The 27,351-nt window shown below is 50.0% G+C and overlaps 1 protein-coding gene across 1 annotated transcript in view; it reads left to right on the top strand.

Moving 5' to 3' along the window:
* LOC123788314 (serine/arginine repetitive matrix protein 4-like) overlaps window positions 1-27,351 on the top strand; it is a 175,196-nt gene that overhangs the window by 133,537 nt on the left and 14,308 nt on the right. Inside the window, exons 3-4 of the mRNA XM_045791622.2 lie at window positions 22,357-22,503; window positions 26,092-26,178. Coding sequence (XP_045647578.2) covers window positions 22,357-22,503; window positions 26,092-26,178 — 234 coding nt within the window. The remainder of the gene's footprint in view (window positions 1-22,356; window positions 22,504-26,091; window positions 26,179-27,351) is intronic.

The raw sequence follows: 27,351 nt of genomic DNA, 5'->3' as shown, positions 1-27,351 counted from the left end.
GATCATGTCTGGCCTCCTGAGTCATCATAGGGAGTCGGGACTGCTCTGACATCAACAAGAATCCAATGATGGATTTTAATCAAGGAAGCAACTTAATGAGATGTGCTTTATAAAGATGCCCCTAGCTGCAGAGGAGAGAGATTGGAAGGGCAGAGAAGGGAGAGAGGGAGACCAATTAGAAGGCTATAATCCAGGATCTCAACTGCAGAGATACTTGTCAGAGTAATTTCTTTGAGGCATTTGGTCGCTGATTGCTGGCGATCCTCCCCGGCCCCGTGTGTTTGCAACAACCCCGAACGGTGCAGAGAAAAGCCATGTAATCACGCTCGCCTGCTGCATTGCACGCTCAGCCCTGCCCAGTGGACACATTCTTTGTCGGGAGCGCTCTGAGTTGTACTGCCAGGAAAGGGGACCTTAGGGTCAGCTACCCCTCAGTAAACCCCAAAGCGTCCTGTGTTGTCACTTCCTCAAAAAGCCCTGGCTATTTATGCCTGATCATTTCCCCCCGTGAAACTGTCAGGATTGCCTAGTCAATTACTAGTCAAGTGGGGTAATGTGCATTTCATTAGGAGCCTCTCATTTCAGATACACAAGGCCACATATGAAATGAAACGTTCTGGAGTTTTTTTTTTTTTTTTTCCCAGCCAGTGATTAGGTGCTATAATTAAGAAGGCATTGTGCCTGATTTCCAATCTTTTTTCTTTATTTAAATTTAATTGATTTTTCTCCTTGATTTAATCAACCCAAATTCAGCTACCTGGTCCCCCTCTCCACTCAGATGCTCAGGAGAACTCTGGTGCTTAAAGATGTAGGGCCAGGCCTAGGAAGTGGGGGGCTGTTGATTTAGGAGCTCCAACCTTGGTTAGCTGGTGTGAGAGGGGTCAGGATGCTAAGGAACCAAGTGGTTCAGTTCAGGGCTAGCGAGGGAGAAGAGAGGAAGCGTCGGTTTTAGACCTCGAAACCTGGCTCTGCTGTGTGACGTTGGGTGAATTATTTAACCACTCTGTGCCTCAGTTTCCTTATCTTCGAAACAGGAGGAATAATAATGTCATCCCCATAGCCTTGTGATGAGGATTAAATGAGTTATATATAAAAGACTTAGAACAATGACTGGAATAGAAGCGCTAAAAATATGACTTAGCTGTTATTATTTCTGTATCATTGTCCAGTTACTCATTTACTCCTCTATATTGTTGTGGGATTGGGTTATTCCCATTCAAGGTATAGAAGCGGAAGCTCACAGCTCGCGAGTGGCTGAGCCAAGATTCAAATCACCATCTCAGTTCCAAAGCTGACACTCACGTATGCCGCCCCTCCTACCCGGAGGCTTCTTTCTTCCCATGTTAAACATGAGCCTCTATTTATAGAGCCTCTTTAGTCAAGGTCACTCAGCTAGTGTGGCAGAGTTGGGACCCAAGCCAAAGTGCTCTGGGTGCAATGACGGTCCCCTTGTTCCTCTGCTATCTCTCAGAGAGGGCAGGCAACTTCTTCAAAGTCACACAGCAGTTAACGGCTATACCATACCCTCAATCTGCTCATGAATCGTGGTGTTCTCAACCTTTCTTCCTCCAGCAGTCCAGACACATAACATGACATTCACCCACACATCACATACCCCCACATAGACCCAAGATCACATGATGATAACAAGGTCAGCGCACAAACTCAATTCCACACCTTTCTTTCCTGCTCAAGGAAGCATAACAGAACACAACTCAGGGTAAACGGTTCTATTACAGGAAGAATCTTAATCCACTCACTTATTCATTTAACAAATTAACAAGGCCCTGAATGTGTGCCAGGCACTATCCAAGAGTCTGGGGAAACAGTTAAGAACCCAATACACTAAAAAAATCCCTGCCCTCATGAAACTTAGGTTCTGGGGGTGGGGAGGGGTGACACAAACATTAAACAAAATAAACATGTAAATGGTTATGTCATAGTACAAAGCATATAGTACTATAGGGGGAAATAAAGCAGGAAGAGATAAGCATACAATGGGGAGGGGTTTGATTTTAAATAGGGTTTATATAGGATTGTCAGGGAAGAAATGTCACTGAGAAGGTGACATCTGAGCAAAGACTTGAAGGAGGTGAGGGAAGAAGATGTGGATATTTGAAGGAAGGGTGTTTCAGGCAGTTGGATGTCTCTAGGAGTAGCATATGCAAAGGTCCTGAGGCAGGATGATAATTGGCATGTCAGAGAAACAGCCAGGAGGCCAGTGGGGCGGGAGAAAAGAGTAGGAAGTGAGGTCAGAGTGACAACAGGAGCCAGACCGTGTGGGTCTTGTAATTAGATTGGCTTTAGGGAAGCCATCAGAGGGTTTTGAAGGGAGGAGTATCCTGGTCTGGCTTGAGTTTCAGCAGGATCCCTCCAGCTGCCTTCTGGGGAATAGATTGCAGAAGGACAAGGATGGAAGCAGGGAGATCCATTATGAGGCTCTTGCAAAAACGCAGGTGAGAGGTGATGGGGGCTTGGGCCAGGCGTTGGCCACCCGGCAGGAAAGAAGTGACTGGATTCTGGGTGTATTTTGAAGGTAGCGTCTAGATTTGCTGATAGGTCAGACCTGGGACTTGGGAGAGAAAAGTCAAGGACAACTCCAAGGTTACCCCCTGAAAGGAGCTGCCGTTAACGGAGACGGATGAAGAGTCATATATTTATGTATATTTATGCATCTGTCCTAATTGGAAACTGTTCCCAAATTTTCGACCTTAATAACCATCAGTAACAAACCCAGGACGGAGTGTACAGTTGATCGTGATGGAGCCACATGTCACGCTGGGCTTGACAAGCGCTGAGTCGTTCTGCAGGGAGACATTTCTCCCACGAGTTGGTAGCATCCCTTGGGTCTGGCTCATGGGTCTCAGGATCAGCTTCATTTTCCACAGGAGTGATTGAGAGTGGGCTGAACTCCAGTGGGGGTTCTCTGAAGGGCTCTGCAGCTCTTCGGAACATGAGCCGAGACTCTCCACAAAGAGAAGGAGCCCTACACCGCGTCCAGTATCTATCCCCACTCCTCCTGTCCTCCGCTAGGTGTGAACACAGACCGTGGCCCCCTCCCCCACACCATTGTGGAGAATTCCACCACCCAGCCCCTTACCCCTGCCTCATGGCTCCTTCCTCTGTCTCTCCAATCTTCCTTTCAGCTGAGTTGATGTAATTTGGGGAAATGTGGACCTGTACAGGCTTTGGCTGAAAACATTTGATTGATCTTCTCAAATGGGCTGTTCTCTGGCGAGAGGGAAGGATGTATTTGTGATTTTCCCCCTTCTTTTAAATTGCAACAAAAGGCAAAATCCTATTTTCTTTCTGAGACTGTTCCAGTACATAAGGATGTGTTTGAAATGCTGAGCCACGCAGGCCTGGCCGAGGTGGGAGGAAGGCTTCGCGTGCTGCCAGCCCTGCACCCAGCAGCCCGGCCTGACCTCCTCATCCTTGCGCCAGCCCTGCCTCCTCCGGCCGCAGGAAGAAGCTTTGTCAGAATGCGCAGGCATGCGGTTTCAGAGTAGCCTGAAGCCCAGGATGTCAGGGGACCTGGGTTCTGCCAGTCACTGGGGCAGGTCAGAGCCCCTCTCTGAGCTTTTTTGGAAGAAGGGGTGGGGAGACCTTAGCATCCTGTCCAGTCTTTGCCCCCCAAAATGCTTAGAAGAGCAGGAGCTCGAGAATATCTGGGGAAGGAGAATGGAAGTGGAAAGGAAAGGGGAGCAGGAAGGACGGGTCTGACAAGGGGAGTGAAGCCTCCCTTTTTCCAGCATTCAGGAGCCCCTTGTGAAAGTTCCAGAGACGTTAGGTATTTGCCAGGTGGTTGGCCTGCTTCAGGGCATTGTCCCACTCAGTGCTAGGCACGGTTGAAGCTGGGGTGCTGGGATTGCCCTGCCGTATGCCCTCAGTGCCCAGTTTCTGTGCACGCCAGCCTGACTTCCCACCAACAGGACCCGTGTCCACCTGAGGGCTCTCTCTGGCCACCAAGCCCACTCTGCCCAGACACAGGGCAGGAATTCATGCCCCTTGGGAGTGGCCTTCAGTCATGACTGCTAAGAGTGGAAGAACAAAGATTCAAGGTGCCTCCAGTAGGATAACAAAGCTGTGTGGTCTCCTGGTTTCAGGGCTCCCCAGCAGGGTTACGTTCCCGGCGCCTGCAGCAGTAGCTGGCTTGACGACACCCCTGTTGGTGGCCCCTTCCTTCCCGGTCTCTCCTCCTCACTTCCCTACCAGAGCTTCCTGGCATTCCATCACAAATAAACGACTTGCCTCAGCCCTTCTCTCTCAGGCTGGATGTAAGGGAATGGTCCCACGCCCAAGATGGCCAGGGACGTTTGCTGGTCAGCGGGTGGTTCAGAAAAGGGCACAAACCCACCGTGTTCAGACAGAGCCGAGTTGACAGCCAGCTGCCCGGGTGTTGTCAGCTGTCTCCTGTGGCCTTGGGTCTTCGACAGTGGCCATGAGAGCAGCTGGGGCGTCCAGATGCACAGAGCAAATCCACCCAGGACTTGGCCACGCAGGGACATGGGGAGAGGGCTTCAGAAGTGGGGAGAACTTGTTTTTAAAAAATCTTGAAAAGCACTATTGCACTCTGGCCAGGTACCGGACATCACAAAATGTGTGACCTCACCACAGCCCTGTGACGTAGGCACAATTACACATTCCATGTTACAGATGGGGAAACCAAGGCACAGAGAGATGAATTTGTTTGCCCAAGGCCCTATAACTGGTATGTGGCAAAGCTGGGATTCGAACCCAGGCCTCTGGGTTCAGAAAGGCTGACTCGGGGGAGTGGGACACTGGAGGAGAGGAGAAAGGTCAGTAGGGGTGGGGGATCCTGGACACCAAGCTCTGAGGTTCAGGTTGTCCTCTGCACCCTGGAGCGGAGGAGCTAGTTTTCTGGAAGGTGAAACGGATAGACATCTGCAGCAGGAAACCAGGGGGAGAGCCACGTGCCATTTCTGTGTGCAGCGTCCTCAGGGGAAGCCTGGCTGCCCTTCTGTACCTGCCTCTCTGGGAGAGACAGCTGTTAAAAATCTCAGTATCCCGGGCCTCAGAAACTGTCCCAAGAAGGCTGTCTGTAGCCACCGGCTTGATTAGGCTGTTTATCCATTCAATTCTCTCCTCCAGCCAATATTTATTGAAGATACACAATGGGCCTGACACTTTCCTAGGTGCTGAGGATACAATGCAGCAAAAGGCCCAGACTCTGCCTTAAAGGACTCACAGTCTGGTGGGGGAGGGGAGACAGAATTAAATAGACAATTGCAATGGAAGAAATTGTGAGCATAGAGAAGCAACACAATAGACTTAGTAGTCTGGGAAGGCTTCCCGGAGGAGGTGACATTCTAAGTTGAAATCTGAAAAATGGACAGGAGGTCCTCAAGTCAAGGCAAGGTAAAAGATGTCATTTCTTAATTAGTACACACAGAGCACTTACTGGGTGTGCCAGGCACTGTTCCAAGAGCTTTACATATATCCACTATTAATCCATGGAATAACCCTATGAGGTAGGTACTATTACTCTCCACATCTTATAGATGCAGAAGTAAGGCCCGGAGAGGTGAAGTCAGCTGTCCAAGCTCACGGAGGTGCGAGACCAGGGTTTGAACCCAGCAGCCCGGCTCCAGACTGTGCCCTTAGGTTGCATCTGACAGAGAGAACAAGGGCCCCGCAAGGACTCCAGGTGGTTTGAGCACAATGGCTGAGAAGCCTCAGAGAATGACAGACCAGGAGAGCACCACCATGGACCTTGAAGGCCACCAGAGCCACATCGAGAAGTTGGGACTTGCTTCTCAGGGCTCTGCTGAAGGGAGTGACGTGCCCACATGTGCGTTTGGAAAGTGACCCTGCCTGCTGCATGGAGAGTGGGCTGGACAGGGCCAGGGTGATGGAGGACACCGCCGCTGCTGTCTGGGCGAGAGATAAAGGGCTCGGAGCAGGGGGGTGGCAGGGGAGGTGGAGAGAAGATGGGCACCAAGATGCTCTGAAGCGGAAGGGTCAGATATGACAGAGCGGGTCCAGGGTGATGGCCAGGTCACCGCTTGGGTGAGGAGGCAGAAGGGGGAGCTGGAGGAAAGTTTGGGGGGGGCAGTGAGGTTTGCAGAGGTTAGGTTTGAGGTGCCAGAGGCCCTTCGGGAGGAGGGGTGGAGGGGACAGTTAACCTTCAAGTCTCAAGGTCAGAAACAGGAGATAACGAGGGTGACCACGTACCCAGGGCACTGACCGTCAGTGCCGTTTTTACCCCCCAGGGTCCCGGTCTGGACTATGAATTACAAGGTCACTCTAGACAGATCTGACCCGGCCACATGATGAAGCTTGATATTGAGAACATCTGGGTCCAGGCTCCACCCTGCCTTATACACACACACATCTGGACACATGTTCCGTGTTCCTGGGAATAGTCTCAGCTGGGTGCAAGTAAAAACGGGACCGTGAGTACGCAGTTCCTAGGGAGACAGCATCATTATGGCTCAGGAGGGTTGGACTGGTCTAAAGATCCGTGCTTCACCCCTGCCAGGCCCCCACACCTGTCTCAGACCTCAGCTCCCACCAGCAGGGACTGAGAGATTTGTTCAGGGAACCCAGGCTCTAGCTATTCTCCACCAGCCCTATGGGTAATTGGTAGGATCAAGCCATTTCAGTGATTTTTAATAGTATACCTTTCTTTCCCACTCAAAACATATTCCTAAAGCAATCTGAGTGGCCAGTGTCTCCCTCCATGAAAAGGAGGATGCCCTACTGCAAATCTACAAAGGCAAGTCCATTCTGGGCTTATGCCAAAGGATGTCACAGGGCCTTTGCACAAGAAAGTTATGAGTGAGACAGCATATAGCTTTCTGGTTGTGTGTTTCGCATCTCTTCCACCAGCATATAGCAAAATATCTATAGGAAGAAACCAGAGCTTTGGGTCGATGGTGGGTCCCTAAGGGCAACCAACACCCTCAAACAGGATTCTGAACCTAGGAAAGATCCTTCTCAAACTCCGTGCCACCAGTTTCTTTTGAAGTCTCTGTGTCTTTCAGGCCTGCCCACAGGGATGCAGTCAGGAGGCAGCTTTTCCACGCCTGCTAAGCCCTAGCTGTAGAAATCGATCTCGCAGCTGTAGGACACAACGCTCTTTTGTCTCATTGCACGATGCTTTCAGAAGCCCAAAACAGGAGGCACTTTGAGGTTCACAGGGTCCACAAGTGGCCCCCACGGTGCCCAGCCCCAAAGGCACTATGCTGTAAGGGTTAAGACCATGGATTCTGGAGGCAGACTGTCTGGATTCAAATCCCGTCTCTCCCACCTATTAGAGGGTTCTCCTCTTGCCTCAGTTTCTTCATTGGTAAAATGGGGTTGATAACTGTACTAGCCTCAAGTAATTGTGGTGAAGTTTTGCCAGAGTCAACAAATGCAAAGCACCTACCACAGCGCCCGTCACACAGCAGCGGGTGCTCCGTGAACAGCCACTGTTATTATCAGTAATAGTAGCGTTTATAATGGTGCTGTCAGTTAGGATCCAACATAAAAATGGATACTGGTGGAAGAAATCGGGAACAGGAACAAAGAGGAAGTGGCGAAGGGGCCTTTTGGCTGCTGGGACCTTCCTCAGAAACCCCCAGGGGTTCATGTGATGACATTTCATTCAGAGTGTTTTTTACCGGAATGAGAAATGCAGGTTCTGTGTCAGAAATCATTGCAAATTCCAAATTAGTGAGGTTTCATGGTCCGCGGAAAAGCGCTGGAGGGGAAATTGGTCGACGGGGTGTTTTTTTAGCTGTCGGAGCAAGCTGGCTGATGGATTGAGTGTCTCGGTCAATAGACTGCAGACAGCAGCCAGGGAACCAGGCGTAGGCGAGGAAAGAGGAAGAAGACAGAGCACCAGGCAGTGTGGGAGAGGTGAAGACATGGTCAACAGTAGAATGGGCCATAGTTCCCCCCCAAAGCTGGGTAAACACAGTCTGGATGATGTGGCCATACTCAGTCTGGAGACCAGGAACACCCAGCTACAGTTCCTTGAAAACTCTGGGTTCCCTCACTTGCTTGCTGTGTGTCCTTAGGTGAGTCACTAGACCTCTCTGATCCTCTGTTTTCTCATCTACAGCCAACGCTTACAATACCATTCCCAAGGACTTAAATGACATTACGAGTTTTAAATGTCTGATGAAGTTCCGGAATCATTGTAGGTGCTCAGTGAAAGTGAGTTAGAGAAGTCAGTATGCCCAGGCTTCAGCTTTTGCACCCAGAAGATGGGTTTGTAGGTGACAACTCTTATCCTTAAATTGGGGGCTCATGGGCCATGTTGGTGGTTTCTGAGCCCTACTGTGCCATCCCCAATGTGTTCAGAAAAAGGTCAGAAGCCGGAACGATGTAGACCCAAGGAAGACTCTGACTTATGAAAATCTTGTAATTAATTGGACAGGTTCTTCAGAGGGGATGGGGGCTGGTCTTCAGGGTCCCAAGCTATTCGAGGCAGACTGGAAGCCATGGACTCTTAGTGGGGGAAAGGATAAGCTATAAGTCTCCTCACCAAGCACAAACTCTTTCTCATATTGGAGCTACCACGCCTCTTTCAATCATAATTGCAATTATAGTTACAGTAATCCGACATTGTGCTTAGTTTAATGAATATATATTATCCACAACCAGCTCATTACATAAGGTAGTAACCCCATTTTCAAAATGAGAAAACCGAGGCTAAAATAGAGGAGAGGCCTTGCTCAAGGTCATGCTATAGTATCTTGAAGGGATTTACAGAGTTTCTGGGGCGTGGTGGAATAAAGAATGTGCTCGCTCCGGCTGTGGAGGGTCAGAAAAGGAGGGTAAGATCATTGAGCTGAACCTGGAAGGATGGGTAGGTTTCTTCTCACACAGGAAGGAAGGGGCATTGCGGGCAGAGAGGTCAGCTGGAACAAAGACACAGAAGTTGGGCACCTTTGTCCCAAAGTCTATTTACGATGAATAATTACAATTACAGTGACAGCTAACATTGATTAAGTGCTTACTCTGCACCGGGAATAGTGTTAAGCACTTTACGTGCATCACCTCTGTGAGCGGGACAATATCATTAACCCTGTTTTGCAGAAGAGAAATGAAGTGACTTGCCCAAGATCACAGCTTGAAAATGGCCAAACCAGCTTCCGAGCTCTGGGCTGCCTGATTCCAAAGCTCCGGGTGGCTCCCGGTTGTTCAGTGGCTGCCCATGGTGCATGAGCTCGGAGAGAAACCCCGGAGCTTCAAAAGACCTCTGCCTGTGTGCTAGGGAGGGGCTATCCCAAGATCCCCTGACCCTTCCTGAGATGTCCTGTGTCCCTGCCACAACCCACCGCTGCTCCCAAGTCCTCCTAGAGCTGAGGGGAACCTATCCGAGTTGGTGGGCAATAATCACAAAACTGACTGCCTAATAAAGATAAAGCTCTCTAATAAACCTGCAATCCTGCGGTAATGGGTTTGACTTTTAAAAAGCAGATAAAAGTCCCAGTGGAGGAACAGACCTTTCCCATCAACTCCTTAATCAGAATTACTGTGGAGGAGCCATTTCCTACAGGTGGGACAGCTGGATGCCCGGGCTGGCATTGAGAAATGACCACTTCGGTGTAAAGCCAGACGTCTGCTCCCTCCAGAGAGCTCTCCCTCCCACGGGGAATCCTTTGTCGGAGAAGAACCATACTGGCAAAGGAGGGGGCCTCCGGGACAAGCGAGGGGGTGGGGGTGGATGGAAAGGGTGCGGTTTGAGAACTCACTAGTGATTGGTGCTGAAGCTGCAGGGGTGGAGTCTTCTGAGAGCTTTCTGCTGATTGGTGGAGTTCTGGTGGCCCAGTCTCTCCGTTCTGGCTCCATCCTTGTCATCATCATCATCATTATCATCAGATAACACATACTGAGCGTTTCTTACGTATCTGGGAAATGTGCTAAGCATTTGACAGCCACCCTGTGAGGCAGGTCATATGAACAATCCCATTTCACATTTCCCATCAGATGCGAAAACTAAGCCTTTGATGAGAAATTTAACTTCCTGTGGGTCACACACCCCAGAAGTAGCAAAACAGAGATTCAAACTCATGTCTCTCTGACTCTGGAAAATGCAGTACTTCAGTAACCATTGTTTTTGCATCTAGTCGTTTGATGGAGGAAAACTGGGTCTGGGTCTGCGTCTGCGTCTTTGACGGAATTCACAAGAAAGCAAGCCCAAGACAGAGCCTAGGGTGCACGTGACTTCTTGAGGGTACGCTCTCAGGAGAAAGAAAGTGAGGAAGCGGGGTGGGGCAGGGGCAGAAAGCGAAGGGAAAACGTGCTTTCAGCTGGAGTGGAGCCTCAGCCTGACCCCAGGGGGGCTAGGCAGTGTGCACTGCACCCTGGAGTTGGTCCTACTGTGAGGCAAGGGGGCAGGTCTTTTGTACTTCTATGTCAGTTAGTCATCGGCTGTGGACCGCCTTCCTACCCCACCCAGGGGTGGACAGAACCTTCTGGAAAGGGGCACCTGTGAGGCATTTGCAGCCAATATTCCCATTTGCTTAGGATCTGGCCAAGAGTGGGGTCCTTGCTTAGCTCCTAATTTGTCAAGTGTCTTCCAGCGTAGTGCTTGCACCCCCACCCCCACCCCCGCCAGACTTCAGCTTCTCCAGGCTTGGGTTCAAAGTTCCCCAAGGCCTGACCTCACTCTGACAAGCTCCAACTCTGTGATCTGGCTGCACAGCCACTGCCCCAGCTGGCAGTCTGCTTCTGTAACCCAGGGGAGGAGAGATGGGGCCCCTGCAATGGTTCCAACAGTGTGAGGCTAGGTGTCTGACAGCTTCCCCCACTGAAGCCCTTTATCTCACTGCTCTGCTGTGTTATTTTAAAACTAACGAGCCCAGACCTCAGGAGCTCACTGCCTGCTCGCCGCCTGCCATCGAGATTTGTGGCTTGTCTGTTCTGTCCTCTCTGCAGATTTCAGTGGCAGCTTACTCTCTGCTTGTTAGGAATTTTCTTCCAAAGCTCAGCCTGCGGAAGGAGGCGCGCGTGCAACAATACAGGATCCTAATTGCACCACACTCTCAGAAGCCCCATGAGTCCCAGCTGTAGTTCTAGCTGACGAAGGAGTCCAGTGGGTGGCTCTGGGACAACAGGGAGAGACAAATTCATCCCTGGGCTGTTGAGACAGAAAGACGCGGGAACATAGCATGGAATGGGCCATTGCTAGGTTCTGAAGCAGCCACTTAGCTGGGGGGGGGGGGGGGAGGTCCCAGGGTAGGGAGGAGCTCCTTAGACACTCAAGGGCACGCCAACCTCCCTGCCCTCCCCCTTCCCAGAATCCTTTGCCTTGGGCCGTCTGGGGAAAGGGGATCAGAATCAGCAGTGAGGCTGGAGAACAATGTGACCTGCCCTGGAAAGTGTGGCTGGGATTTAAAGTGGCACCACATAAGCGCCATTTTATTCTCATGACGGCCCCCTGTGGTGCATGCGATTTGTGTTTGACCAGAGAGGTGAGGAGATTGGCCCAAGGTCACACAGCTGGTGAGTGGCCGGGCAGAGTCTGTCTGATGAATCTGATCACCATGCTGTGCCCACCCTCTCCTGGGTCACTTCGGCTCCTGAGAGTTTCTCATGAACCTGACCCACGTCTTCCTCTGGACTGTGAGGAGGGCCTCCGTGGGGGGAAGGAGCATGTCTGGAGCATCTTGTATGACCCTCCCCCAGAAGTAAGATGACGCTCAACAGAATTAAGGACTAGCTGAGGAATGAATGAATGGGAGGAGTCAGATGCCTTCTGAGCACAGCTGACCTGTGAGCCACACAGGATCCCCTTCTATCTGGATTCTTTTCCATAAATACAGCATAGTCCTGTAGATGTAGTTTCCTTATGATGTTCTTTTTTTTTTTTTTTTAAGATTTCATTTATTTATTTGAGAGAGAGGAGGAGCAGGGGCGGGAGAAGGGCAGAGGAGGAGGGAGAAGCAGACTTCCCACTGAGCAGGGAGCCTGACATGGGGCTCAATCCCAGGACCCTGAGATCATGACCCTGGTGCTTAACTCACTGAGCTACTCAGGTGCCCCCTTATGATGCTCTTATTTTCTTTTCTCTAGCTTACTTTGTTGTAAGAATACAGTCTAGAATACATATAATGTACAAAATATGTGTTAACCGACTGTTGATGTTATTGGTAAGGCCAACTGGCCAGCAGCAGGGTATTAGTAGTTAACTTTTAGGGGAGTCAAAAGTGATACATAAATTTCCAACTGCATGGGGATCGGCGCCCCCACCCCGTGTTGCTCAACGGTCAACTGTGTATCTTAAGAGCCGGTCCACCAGGTGGGGACACTCCTACTGAGCCATCTTGTCATTCCAGAACCTCACTGGCATGGAGCTGCCTTCCTTCCTCAGCTTCCCACCTCACTCTCGCGAGGTGCTGCATCTTACCCCCAAGAAGATCCAATCTCACGGCCTTGAATGCCGTCTAAATGCCAACATCTCTCAAATGCACTTCCCCAGCGCTAATGTCTTCTTTGAACTCCAGCCCTGGGTCCTGAGCTGTCACCTGCCATTTCCACATGGGTGTCTAACTGGCATCCCTAACACCCTTCTTCCCCTACAGCCATCCCCAGCTTCGTAACCAGCAGCTCCATCTTCTCAGCTGCTCAGAGCAAAGCCCTGGAGTCACCCTGACCCCTTTCATTCACCCTGCCATATACCCAGTCCCTGAGCAAACTCGGTTGGTTCCAACTTCAGTCTGTGTCCAGAATCTAACCATTCTCCCCACTACAGCAGTGATAACGCTGACCCCAGCCACCATCTTCTCTTAGATGGGTTGTTGCGACAATCCCAGCTGGTCTTCCTGTATTTATCCCAGCTCCCTGGCCCACTACACTCAGCAAGGCTCCGGAGAGACCCTTTAAAGCCTAAGTCAGATCTCATCTTTCTTCTTCTTGGAACCCTCCACTGGCTTCTCCTCTCACTCAGCCAAAAAGTCAAGTTCTTGCAGTGGTCCACTAGCCTGTCCATGATCTGGTCCCTCATTACTTCTCTGATACCCCACCCCCCAAACTTTGTCCCGCCTACTCACTCAGCTCTAGCCACAGGGCATCTAGTATGTTCCCACCTCAGGGCCTTTGCATTGGCCGTGCCCTCTGCCTGTCATGCTCTTCTTCCAGGCAGGCACGAGCCTCCCTTCCTCGGCACCCTCAAGTCTTGCTCAGATGTTAACCTTCTCAAGGAGGCCTCCTCTGATCACCCCACTGAAAATTCCAGCCCTCTCCCAGTGGCATTCCCAGTTTTCCTTATCCTCCATTTCTCTTCTCTATGCACCTTCCAATAGCCTGTGTATTTACCGCTTAATTGCATGTATTTTCTGCTCCTCCTCCCTCTGCCCATCCCAGTAGAACGCAAGCTCCGCCAAACAGGGGTTGTTTCTGCCTTGTTCTCTGTTGTGTCTCCGGTGCCTAGAACATGGCCTACACATAGTAGGTGCTTAGTAAATACTTGTTGAATCAGTGACTGAATGAAGAGTAAGTAAGTGCCTCGTGGCACTTCTCGGGCCTTCTTGGGACCAGTCTTTACTTCTCTTGCCTCTCAAAACAAGGCCCCTCCTACCCTGGGCTGGAGGCTTCTGTCCTGTTCCCAGCAGATCTTGCTTGCCCTGTACCTCCAGCAGTGGCTGTAATGATGCCCAAAGGCACTCACCTAGCACAGCCCCCCCCCCGCCCCCAGCAAGAAAATATAGTCAGCCACTCCCGCTTCTTGGAGAAATCTAAACCCTATCTGCAATTCCAGCCGGTAGAAAGGTCCTGAGGGTGCCCTGGGCTGGAGCCAGAGATGTTATTCTTGCCTGTGGTGACACAGCTGGGCGGGATCAGGGCTTGAACCCGGGTCAGTAGGACCCCAGGACCTGTGCACTTTCTCAACATCACCGAATTACTCTTTGCAACCCGTTCAAGTGGAAAACCACAGCATTTTGGAACTCGGCCATTTCCCAAGTTGGGGGCAGCCTGCCTGCCAGGCAGTCCCAAGAATCAAACGCATTCCCCCTCTCAGCCATTTGCCCTCTTTCCCTAGGCAAACAGGCAATCGAAAGGCCAGCCTGAGGAGGGAGAAACGACTGGCTGAGTTTAGGGTTGATGGGAGGGCAGAGGGTGGATGTGTTCAGTGATGAGAGTCCGCAACCCAGGCATGTTGGGGGCCTGACCTGCTTGGCTGAGCTGGGTAAGAAATGCTGAGCTGATTTTTCTCCATATGGTTCCTTTGTCTTTTGACCTGAACTTGGGAACTGGACAATTTGTGATATACAAGAGTGTTTACCACACACACATACACATGCTCACACACACGCTCTCAGCCCGGAGAGCTGAACGAAACCGTTGTTATCCTTGTGGAAGAGAGAATGTGCTAGAGGGCTGGCCTTGTGTGTGTCGGCCAGCCCTCACGGTCGGGTCCGAATCAATCCTTGGTAAAATCTACAGTCTGGTTATTCAAAGTGTGGTTCTGGGAGCCACAGCAGCCCCTGGGCATTGGTTAGAAGGGCAGAAGCTCAGGCCCTAACCCAGACCTGCTCAGTTAGGGCCCAGCCTAACAAGATCCCCAGGGGATTCACGTGCACAGGAAGGTGTGATAAGCACCTGTCTGTCCCCCACATGACTCTGAAGGACCCAGGCCCTGTCCTCCTCCCCAGTCTCAAGCTTCTTTTTTCCCTGCACCCCATGTCCAGTGTAGCGTTACCGACAGTAGCCAAGACATGGAAGCACCATCAGTGTCCATCAGTGGGTGAGGGGATAAAGAGAATGTGTTACAGGGGCGCCTGGGTAGCGCAGTCGTTAAAGCGTCTGCCTTCGGCTCAGGGCATGATCCTGGTGATCCGGGATCGAGTCCCACATCAGGCTCTTCCGCTATGAGCCTGCTTCTTCCTCTCCCACTCCCCCTGCTGTGTTCTCTCTCTCGCTGGCTGTCTCTCTGTCACATAAATAAATAAAATCTTTAAAAAAAAAAAAAGAGAATGTGTTATGGCTGCATGACGGAATACTATTCAGCCACGAAAAAGAAGGAAATCCTGCCATTTGTGACAACGTGGATGGGCCTTAAGGGCATTTTGCTCAGTGAAATAAACCGGTCTCCACTCCTGCTTTCCGCCCTCCCACCCCTCTGCCTCATCTGGCTCACATCTGCCGCCTCTGGGGTTATGCGAAGTTCACTGCCATGTCCTTTGCACTCCAGTCTCCTGACCAGTTTGCATCCATCTTCTAGGACACCTTCCATGGCCACCTGCCCACGTGCCCAAGGCTAGACTAGGTGCTCTCTCTGGGGTTCCGTGGCGCTCTGAGATTACTGTACCGAACTGTCATTCCCAGTTGAGGGATCTGTCTTCCCCTTCCAGGCTGAGGGGAGAAGCAAGTCTTAGTTACTTTACAGTCCTTGAAATCTGATGCTAGGTAGGTGTTCAGCAAACAGCTGTTGCATAAAGGAATGAAATAATGAGGGAGATGCTAGCTTCTTAAGACTTCTCATTTCTCATTCAGTTCCTACGAGGATAAGCATTACTGACTCCCGTGATGTCTCCCTGAGTGGCTCTCGGGAATCCCCAGTCTTCCCCCAAGCTCCGATACTCTTCCTAGCCATGACTGCAAAGCTCAGAGAGTCACAGCTCCTGCAGATGACCCCTCACCAGGCTGAATTAACCTTGGAAAGGACTTGGTACCAAGACCTCAGGCCAGGACTGAAGCCCCAGAAACCAAGGCACAAGTCAGCCAGATCCATCTTGTCTGTGGGCTGGGTCTGCCCCATGATAAGCGTTGAGCTTTCTGGTGGACTCATGAGCCGAAGGTATGGGCCCTCTCTCTCTCCTGAAACAGGTAGATGGTAGGTGTCTAGCCAAGTGCGGGGACAAGGGTAGATCATTCACAGGCCTAAATACAAGTACAGAACAAGAACCTGGGTAATAAGCGTTGGATGGAAAGCAAGACCCTTTGCCTCTCCAGGTCTCAGTGCCTTCCTCTGCGTAACGGGGAGAAGTTTACTAAACTGGGTACCGTGCAGAGGGTCGTCAACATCAGTTGAGACACTGGATTAGTGCTCTATACCCAGGAGAAGCTGTTAGTGGGACGGAGGCAAAAAGTGTCCCCAATCCAATGACCAAATGCCATTCCTATTTGTGGAATATAACATTCAGGCCAAACTCGAGATACAGCCCCTTCTCCAAACACATAAAGCAAGTCCCTGTCTTGCAATGAAATTACTAGGATTCACCGTATACTCCCACTCATCTCCTTACATGATCAAAGCGTTTTCCAGATTGCTCTCCTTTTTCTTCAGCTAATGCTTATAAACAGGCAGGGGAGCTAGTGTTGTTGCCGCTTCGCTATCCCCGGGTCTCAGTAGGGATGCCCACGCCTGTTCCCAGCTTTCTGTGGAGGCTTAACGGAGATGGTGCATGGGCCCCGTGTCTGGTGCAGAGCCAGTGCTTGATAAACACCGCCTGCCGCTGTGATCAGGTCACATGGAAAGAGCACTGGACTCAGGGACAAAAGGCCACGGTTCCAGCCACAGCTCTGACATGAGTCACTCATCGTGAGGCCTTGGCCAAGTCCCCCTCTTGGGGCCTCAGTTTCCCCACTCTGTCAGAGGACATCCAGGACTGGGGGCCCTTCCTGCACTGTTTGTCTCTGATTCCCCAATTGGTGTTTAACTTAATCTGGTGCTTGGGGCACAAGGAGGATCTGTACCCAACTCAGGGCCGGATGAGCACTTTGCTGGGAGCGGGGTGCTTTGATGCGAGAAGCAGGGAAGCAGCTAGGGAGCCGGGCATCTTGGAGAGTTTTGTAGAAAGTTCAGGCCTGACTTTTATCAGAGGCTGGGAATCTGCTGGTTGCCATGACTACGGAGAGCAGCATCTAAGCTCCAGGTCACTGATTAGCAGGAGCAGAGCTGGAAGGCCTTGAGGAATTCAGCACACAAGGCCCCCTCCCTCCCTCTGTGAAGTGGAGTGTGCCGGCCCTTGACTTCACTGTTTTAGCTGTCCCCTGAAGATCTCGCCTCCTTTTAAGTGCTTTTTTTTTATGCAACATCGAAGGGCCGTGTGGTAAAAACGAGGCAGCTGCCGGGACTCCTCGGCAAAGAGAGAACACGGATTTTTTCTTAAAAGCCCTGCAAGGGTGCAGAGCAGGAGGCAGGGAAGGAAGAGAGGGGTGGGGGTGTCGTGGGGGGGAGGGGGCACCATGGCTGAGGTCTGAGTCCACTGAAATGCTGGGTGACCTCAGACGGGCCCCTCTCCTTGGACCAGTACTTCTTTATACATAGGAGAGGTTGACTCTGATCGGTGGTTCCACGCAGGATCCGTCAGTCATCACGTATCCATCCATCCATCCAGTCATTCATTCAACAAATGTTTATTGAGCCAAAAGGCACACTGTGCCAGGCACTATATCCCTGGGGATTCAGTGGTGGGAAAAGAGGCGAGTTCCCACTCTCATGAAGCTCACGTCCGAGTCCGGGAGACAAATGCTTAGCAAATAAACATAAAAAATGGTCATTTCAAACAGTGGCAAATGTCCTGGAGGAAGGCACAGAAGACTGCTGTGCTGGAGACCGTGAACAGAGGGGCAAAATCACATAGCGGGACAGAGAGGACCTCTCCGAGGAGGTGACATGTGGATGAAAGGAAGGATGGGGCCATGCAAAGAACTGCAGGAACAGCATGCCAAGTGGAGGGAACAGAAGGGCAAAGGCTCTGAGCAAAGGCCCTGTCGCATGTGAGGGACAGCGAGGAAGCCATGTGGCTTGAGCCGAGGAAGGGAGGAGAGAAGGGTAGCAGATGAGATCTAGAATGCCAGCAGAGGCCAGATCATGCAGAGCCTTTTTGTTCTGGTAATTGGTTTGGACTTCCTCTCAATCCGGAGGCAGCCAGCGAGATTACCAGGAATGTTTCTTTAAGATGCATATTTCTGGCTTCGCCCCTTTGAGACTCTTATTTATTATGGCTGGGATGGGACTGAAAAGTCGTATTTTTACAGCTCCTTGGTAACCTCTGACAGCGTGCGAGGTTTTGGAAACCTGGGACTACATGGTCCCTGAGTCTCTTTCAGTTTTAAGGAAGCAGAGAAGCAATGTGTCAGAACATCTTGAAAAAGGATCTTAAAAGTTCTGTGATGTTATGGGGAATTCCTTTCTTCCTGCCCTCACAACTCCGTGTCTGCCTGGTAGAAGAATTAATTCTGGCTTTGTCTGGTGTGTGTTTGTTTTACTGCAAGATCCTGGCTGGGGTACTTACTGCAAGGAAGGAGCGGCCAGTGCTACAGAAGGTGAGAGCCATTGCCCGTGTCAGGGAGGTCAGGTCATAAATGCACAACTCAGGTACCTTCCTCTTCAAACCGTCATCGGGACTTTCCCACCCCTGATACTGGCCATGATGGATGAGGCGGCGTCCTCACCCTACGCCCTGTCCCCTGTTGCCTGGCAGGAGCATTCCCCCTGTCCCTGCACTGCAGATAACCCGTGCCTCCACTCCCGCCATTAGCGAAGTCGCTGAGACTGTCCACACAACGCCAGCGCTCACTCATCATGGATTCGTTCACTGCCAAATTGCTCACGTCAGTTTGTTGGTTTTAGTTCTTATTTTCCTTTCGAGGCCTTGCGTCTGATACAGATTTGTGTAATGGTTTTCTGTAATGCCCCAGAGTCTGAAATTCCATTCTTGTGGGCGTCCAACTCAAGGCCCGCTTCCTGGGCAAGACACATATACGTTGATAAGTTCCCAGATCACTTTTCTAAGAGAAATAGGGGGTAGAACAGGAAATGCATTGGCTGAGCTGAGCTGACCAAGGCAGTGGCTGGTTCACCTCCACCAGCTAGAACATGAAGGGATTAGCGCAGGCCATCTCACAAGCCCTTTCTAACTTTTTGAAACAAATGTGTGTTCTCTTTACCCAGTGCATGGGCTCATTTATTCACTGGGCAAGTGTTGAGTGTTTCCCACGCGGCGGGCTCTGGGGAGGTGAGACGCGGTCCCGCTGCCAGGGAGCTCATCGTCTAGTGCGAGAGACCATTGGACGTCGATAGCGCATACTTAGAGCTCGCAGTCATAGTAGCAAAGGGACTTTCACCTCCTAGAACAGGCTTACATTGCCCCAGAAGTCTGCTCCCGACATCACCATCTCCCCCTCATCAGTGGGGACTCCGTCCTGCCGGTTGGCTCAGGCTCAAAGCCCTGGAGTCGTCCTTGACCCCTCCCTTTCCCTTATTCTCTCCCGTCCCACGTTTAACCAGCAGCAAATGATGCGAGTTCTGCTTTCAAATCTCAGAGCCTGACCACATCTCCTCACCTTCATCGCTGACCCACTGATCAGAGCCTGGACAGCTGCCCATTAGTCTCCCCGTGTCTGTTGCTCCTCCCTCTGTCCAGTGTCTTGGGCGACTGGAGGGAGCTTTATAAAATGTAAGCCGGACCACTTCACTCCCCTGTTCAAAAGGCATCCCGTCTCAGCCAGAGTCTCATGACCTACAAGACCCGATCTCTGGTCTCTCCTCTCCTCACTCCAGCCCTGCTTGCCACCCTTTATATAAAGAACCTGCCATTCCTTCTGCCTAGCGCACATTTCCCACTTCCCTCAGATAACCCGTGTAGAATTGGTATGTTACCAGGCCGCAGGTTACTGTCCAAATCTTTGTGGCTTAGAACAGCAACCAACAACGTCTCACAGTTCCTGCAAGTCGGGAATTCGGCTGGGCGACTCTGGCTGACCATCTCACGTGAGACTGCGGTCCGACATCAGCCAGGGCTGCAGTGTCATCTGAGGCTTGACTGGGGCTGGAGGATCCACTGCCGAGGCGGTGTGGCCACGTGGCTGGTGGGTGCTGGCCGTTGGCAGGAAGCCTCAGCTGTTCTTCACGAGGGCTTCTCCACAGGGCTGCCTGTGTCCTCACACCATGGTGACAGCTTCCCTCGAGTGATCAATCCAAAGGGAGCAAGGCAGAAGCTGCCTTTGTGACCTTGTCTTGGAAGCCACGTGTTATCACTTCTACTACCTTCTAGTCATTAAAAGTGAATCACTAAGCCCAGCCAGTATTCAAGGGGAGGGAAATTATGTTTCCTCTTTTGATGGCAGGGCTGTCAAAGAATCTGTGAACACATTTTAAAACCACCACAAACTGCAAGGTTAGTCCCTAATCCTTTAAGCCTCCATCTGATGACTTCCCCAGAGTGGCCGTCCTGATACTCTGTATAAAAGAACAGTCACCCCTTCCCATTACACTGGCTTATTCTCTCCATAATTTATTGCCATCCAATAAGTCATATTATTACTTGTGTATGTGCTTATACCTGCTCCCCCATCTAGAATGTAAACTCCATTATCCCAGAGGACACCTCCCTCTTATTTGCTGCAGCCCCACACTTGGAACTGGCCCGGACACAGGTTAGATCAGGTCAGGCACGGGAAGAGGCAAGCCTTGCTGGGGGCTGGGCAGACATTGCAAGCTTGGAGTCGTTTGAGAAGAGCCAGGACAGCATTCCACATGAATAGACTGGAGGCATGGGAATGGAACCCTCATGGTAGGAGAAGCAGGGCAGGGAGGTGTAGGGAAGCCTGGAGTTCTGGAAACCCAAAGTTGGCAGTGAGGAGGGCTGGACAGCCCTGACAAGAATCTCCGTCCCTCCTGGGCTTGCAGCCTCATCAGCTCTGCTTCTAAAGATGCACTGATAAGCAGCTGACAGAGATGGATGTGTTTTGCTGCCCTTCCTTCAATATTGACTGGGTTTGGCCTGCTCTCTGGGCAGCCCTAAGGAGCAGGGGGCTTATCAGATGCATTCATCCTGAGTCGTAAAACCAGTCTCCATGCACTGGCTGCAGGTGCTTGGTGCAAGAGAAATGCTAATGGCCTTGATCAGTGCTTGATCTGGACGCTGCAGGCAGGGTGAGGAGGGGAGGGAGGGGAGTGTGCTGGATGGTGCCAGATCCACCTGTGCCTCTCCAACTCTGGACTCCTCTTTGTTGGGGGCCAGGAGGTGTGAGTGGCGGTGTTTTTAAAGACTGAGTACCTAGGCGACTTCCCTCCCCTTTCCGGGACTCAAAGGAGGAGGTGGGGCTCAGGTCATTTCCTAGAGTTGTCTGGGGCTCTTCTCAGAGGCAGAGGAGGGAACTTCAAGCCTTCATGGGGATTGTGTCCCAACTAGGTGGCCTTGTACCTGCTAGGACACCAGAGTGGAGGTTTGGTTCACAAGGAAGTAAAGGGAAACAGAATGGCCTTTTTGTTTGCTTTATGTTATCTTATTTTGTCTTCATAAACAATTCAACAATATAAGGACTAATGTTATTCCCTATCTTAATCTGTAAGGAAACTGCAAGACAGAGAAACTGAGTCCTCTGTTACTAAACAGTGAACATAGTGTTTGAATCCAGGGATATCCATTCCCTACAAAGATAAGGACGGGAAATGGGACAGAACAGGCAAAGGGGAGTTGGAACTAATTCTATCATGCTTTGGCGTCCACTTATGGTTTTTTTTTATAATAATATTTTTTATTATGTTAGTCACCATACAGTACATCCCTGGTTTCTGATGTAAAGTTCCATGATTCATTACCTGCGCATAACACCCAGGGCACCGTGCAATACGTGCCCTCCTTACTACCCACCACCAGTCTATCCCATTCCCCCCCCCCTCCCCTCTGAGGCCCTCAGTTTGTTTCTCAGAGTCCATGTCTCTCATGCTTCATTCCCCCTTCTGATCACCCCCCCTTCTTTATCCCTTTCTTCCCCTACCGATCGTCCTACTCCTTACGTTCCATAGACACTTATGTTTTGAGCAAGGAAGCGCAACACTGGTTCCCCTCTCCCTGCGGTTCAGTCAGGAGAGGCCAGGCGATGCCGCAGTAACAGATAAACCCCAGAGTTTCAGTGGCTTCACCTGACTAAGGCTCGTTTCTGACATGCAAAGTCTGACACGGCTCAGGCATCTCTCCTCCACCCGCTCGCTTCACCTTTCGGGGTGTGTGGCCTGCAGGGCCACTGCAGCAGAGGGAGGAAGCTGGAGAAGGCACGCAGACCTTACTGCCTCAAGCCAGAAGCAACACATGTCACTCCCACCCAGAGACCCATGGCCAGAGATAATCTCTCGTGGTCCCAACCTAACTGCAAGGAAAGTTGGGAAATATTAGGATCTGTGTGAATGATTGATGATCGCTAAGAATCTGTCATCCTGGGGCACTTGGACGGCTCAGTTGGTTAAGCGTCTGACTCTTGATTTCAGCTCAGGTCACGATCTCAGGGTAGTGAGATTGAGCCCTGAGTTAAGATTCTCTTTCTCCCTCTCCTTCTGCCCCTCCCCACCTCCACTCATGTGCAGACTCTCTCTCTCCCTTAAAAAAACAAAACAAAAAACCCTGTCATATCCTAACAGTTTCTGTCTCCTTATTTGTTCCCCCGTAGGACAGAACCCCAGAGCAGCACTCTGGTTCCAGCTCAGGATGGACCCTCGGAAAAGCTGAGCCAGCATCTGGCCACCGAGGCCTTGGGCACCAGCAGCTGGGAGAGAGACAAGGCCTGCCGGGAGCTCAGTCCTGCCGGAGCACGCAGGTGAGATGCTGCCCCCACCCTCTCTTTGGTCCAGTGAGGAAGTTCAAGTTGAGGATGCAGAAATGAAGTTTGTCTTCCTGGCCACTCTTGCCACCCACTTCTCTTTTGCAGTTTCCTCTTTCAGACCCTTAAATCCAATCAAAAGTTAGCAAATTCCTTTTTCTGTTGAGTACCAGATAGCAAATATTTTAGGTGTGAGGGCCAGGTGGTCTGTGCCACGACTACTCAATCCCACCATTGTAGCCCCGAAACAGCCACAGACCATATGTAAACAAATGGGCATAGATGTGTTTCAATAAAACTTTATTTATAAAAATAAGAGACAGGCTAGATTCAGCCTGGGGGCCACAATTTGTTGCCCCTGCCTTAAATGATAGAGCTAGTTCCTGTCCTATTTAGCGACTCTATGAGCCACTGATTTCCAAGTCATGACTTCAGCCCACATCTATCTCCTGAGATTCAGATCTTTGCGTTCATTCCTTATATTCAGATATTCAACCAGAATTGCTTGAGCACCCACTAGTGACAGGCACTGTGCTGGTATCTGAAGACACGGCATTTTACTGAGGCTCAGAGAGGTAACATGACTTGCCCAAAACACGGCAGCCAGTAAGTGGCAGAGTGAAGTTTTGAACTAGGATCCCTCTGATCTTAAATCCTGGATGAACACCTACCACATTTTACTTTGATGCTAATGAAAAAACCAACCTATCCCCTGACTTCTTCTCAATTTTGCACTGTGCACATATAAAGCCTAATCTGTCTCTGGCCTCTGGAGAATCAACTTTGTTAGCACCATCTTTATAATCTGGCTTCACCAGCTGGTTGAAAGCTTTATTCCTACTCCTCAAACTAACCTGCCGCTGTGTCGCTGCCCTGGGCTTGTACCTACCCCCTCAGTGACAGGTGGAAAATGAATTTAGTGTCCTTTCCGGCAGTGTGCCCCGGATAAAATCCCTGCCTCTTCCTGTTGAATGAGAGGGTGTCAAAGCCATTTTACAGATGTGGAAACTGAGGACAATACATGATAGGGCCAAGATTAGCCTGACGACCCCTGATCTGCCAGATTCTCTCCTTATGTCCTAGAGTTCTTAGTTTCCTAAGGCAGAGGTTCTAAACCCATTTGAGAATTACATGGAAGCTAGAAGTGCCGCCCCCAGGCAAAGTGTCTATGCCCCAGGAATATTCCCCAAATTCCATGTACCATTACAGGATTCCTAGATCTCTGATGCCCATGAACAGGGTTATCTATTTAAGAACCTGAATTCTGAAGAAGACCCACTATCTGACATGATAAAAAGCATCATAATGGTGATTATGTTAAAAGTGATCATAAAAGTCACTTGGCATAGAATCAGTGACTAAATGGTAGTTGTGTTATTATGCATAATTATAATAATAGAAAGGACATTTACATAACCTTGCTCCGTGCCAGACCAGGGCACGTTGCATGAGTGAGGTCCTCGTTTCTTGTGACTAAACTTAGGACACAGGTATCATGTTTTATTCCGATCTCCCAGATGATGAAAATGATACTCAGGTCGCTGAGCTAGGAGGCAGTGGAGCAGGAATGTAAACGCAGGTGTGGCAGCTTCTGGAACCAGCATTCTTGACTGTTGCATACTCTCTGCATATGTGACCACCGTGCACCGAACCACTCTAGGTCATCACTGCACACTTAACGGTGGCCTTTTTCCCTGCTGCTTGTGTAACCGGGCTCCACTCACATAACCACTATCCCGGCCCCTCCAGCCCTGCCGGGACGGCGCACCTAGGCACACAGGTGCAGGCGGGAGAAAAAAGTAGAAGAAATGCAGATCGACCTCGAGAAAGGCATTTGGGATCTGCGGAAGGGGTTAATTTTCCTCTTCTCGCAGACCTCAAATCTATCCAAATTCAAGGTCTTTCTCCATTTTACTCCATCACTCACGTAGGAGTGTAAGACAGTGGTTCCCAAACCTGCTTCGCTGGGAACCCAATGTGTCTATTTTATAAGACACAGTTTTAAGGGGGTTTTTTTTCCTCTTATTTCTCCCTTAAATGTTTTGGGTTTGGTTTTTTTTTTCCTCTCAAATTCTTGGCAACAGTTACCCTGGGAAGTATTTATATGAAACAAGATAATTTAGCAAGAAGCTCAATTCTTTCATCCACCCATCCCTCATTTGGTCACCCAACAAGTATTTATTAGGCCTTTCTCTGTGGAGCACTTGTTGCCGGAGAGATCTGGACGTGGGCTACTGTATTTACACCAGCAGCCTGTTTGCTTCCCGGGTATGTGCGCCGTGCTTTATGCTTCATAACATGTGAGGGTAGTGAAGTTGCTGGTCCTTTATCCCTGTGTGTATTTTATTTTAACCTGCTTAAATAAACCTGACTCTCTTAAAAATGTTCTTCATATAGCTAGATGATTTCCACTTACTGGCCATGCAGAGACCTTCACATACAGTCTATTCACTTGGGCATTTTTTCCACCAACCATAATGATCCAAATTCTTAGAATGAAGTATGAGTACGGCCGCATCGCATGATGGTCTGGGAAGAGCTGGGTGATTTCCAAAAGAATGTCCGCATACCCAAGTTTGAGAAGGCAGTGGATTATGTGGGAAAGCCCTCGGGATGGGACTCACACAGGTCTCGACTCAAATCCCGGCTCGGCTGCTTCCTAACTGCAGCTGTGGGCAAGCCAAGCCACGATTCTGTGCCTTCTGCTCTTCACCTGTAAAATGAGACCCTAAAAATCACACCACCCTCAATGTGTTTTTGTGAGTATAAAGGTAATGTCAAATGCTTGGCACATAATAAGCGAATAAACGGGAGTGGTGTTATCACTAATAATGACAATGGTAGTCTCATTAATATTACATTTCCCCTGTCAAGTTCAACTGGGTGGGCCTGCTTCAATTCCCAAGCAGTCTTTCATCCCAAACCCATCTCCTTTTGCCATGGGATAGTGTTTTTTAAAAAAAAAATCCCTGGAGCCTGCCCCAATTATAAAAGGAGATAAGTTGACTTCATTTAACTGCAGCCCAAGCATTTGAATTTAATTGAATGAGAAATAATTATTCCTGAAGAGCAGAGGTTTTTGAGGTTCTGTGAAGCGATATAAGATATGTATCTCATTACATTAGACCTTGGCAAACATACTTTTAATAATCAGCTGCTACTTAACATAACTTCCTCCTCCTATTAAATTTCCAGCAGGAACTATGGACATGAAGTATTGGGGAAAGAAGGGGGGCTGAACTGCCGATTAATTATTTAAAAAGTGATTTATTTACCAAGGTGAGCCGTTTGCAAATTCAATAATAAATCTATTAAGAAGTAGTTAACCTCTATAACTGTTTTAAATAATCAATTGGTGTTTGGGTAACGGTGGAGCCTCTCTCTCATTAGGTCGCCATTAACTCATTTGAGGCACTTAATCTGAAGTGTGACCACATCAGCCATGAGGTGGTAATTAGGTATTCGCCATGGGTCCTTCATCCTCCAAGGAACTGGGTCCTTTTTCCCTGGCTGCAGCAGCCCTGGTTGGGGGGCTTGGGGCATCCTGGGCCCTCTAATACCCACCTCTGTGCACGCTCCCCACAGTGCCTCCCGTGACAAAGACTTAACGCCACCACCTTCCTCCAGGGGGAAGAAGAAAAAGAAGAAATCCACCCGGAAGAAGAGAAGGAGGTGAGCGTCCTAAAGGGGGGTGAGATCTTGAAGATGGGGGAAAGGACAAAATAGGGGTCAAATGGGTTTCAGAGTCAAACAGTGACTCCCCCTGGGTTCGAATCGCCACTCTGCCTCTTAACTAGCTGTGTGACCTTAAGCAAGACCCTTCACCTCTCTGTGCCTGTTTCCACTTGTCACTAAAATAGTGATAATACCTACCTCCTGGCGTTTTGTGAGAATCAGATAAGAGAAAAATGGATGTGGGAGGCGCTGTCAATGTCTGGCACACTGTAAATGACCAGTGAATCAGCATTATCAAGGCCATGGATATTATTTTTTTTTTTGAGAACATAGCACTGTGGAGGGCTATGCTCTAAGCACTGTGATCTCCATGATGTCTTTCACCTTTGACCACGATTTACCAAACACTATTGTTCCCACTTCAGAGATGAGAAAAGAAGGGCACAGAGAAGGGGTGACAGAATTTACAGGGATCCCAGGCTCCTCGGTTGATTCTGCTACTCCCAGCTAGCAGGTGAATGCCAGCGATAACGAACGGACTTCATATTTTTTTTGCCAGCAACAGACCCTTATGTACCCCATGGATTTTCTCCTATGTATGATTCCTTTTATTCTTTTTAAATTTAAAATATTTCCAGATTTTCTTCTAAGCGGCCACTCGCTAGACTAAAATCACGTCCGGTATCCCAGACTCAGATGGTGGGTTGAAAATCACACCTAACCTCGGAGGCAGTGTTTGAAGAAGCCTGCAGGGGGCAGCAGAGAGCAGTATCTGGATGACCTGGGCCCCAGTTCCAGATTTTCTGGGTTCTTGCCACCTCCACCCCCCTTTAGCCTGGTTCGAGGCCCAAAAAAGGCCATATGTTGTAGGGTGAGGGGATGCATTGGTGCAAGCGGCTTGAGGTTCCTGATTGTAGAGGTGGGCAGAACATTTGAAAGAAGAAAGTCAGGCTTCACTAATTCAGTTGTTCATTCAATAAAGGTCCACTGAGCATGTGTTTGGGGACAGGTGCTGTGTTCCCTAAGAGTCAGGTTCTCAACCCTGTGTTCCCCCCCCCCCAGATTTGTTCTGTTTGACCTGCAAGGTGTTCTTTTGTCTTTTTAATTGGTGGCCAACATTAAAAAACACATGAAGATGTGTTTTCTGTGGACTTCTACTGAAAAGGCAGG

This window comes from Ursus americanus, chromosome 30 (assembly GCF_024610735.1).
Source record: "Ursus americanus isolate L20-20 chromosome 30, mUrsAme1.1.p, whole genome shotgun sequence".
Taxonomy (NCBI): domain Eukaryota; kingdom Metazoa; phylum Chordata; class Mammalia; order Carnivora; family Ursidae; genus Ursus; species Ursus americanus.
This window is presented reverse-complemented; position numbering and strand designations above follow the sequence as displayed.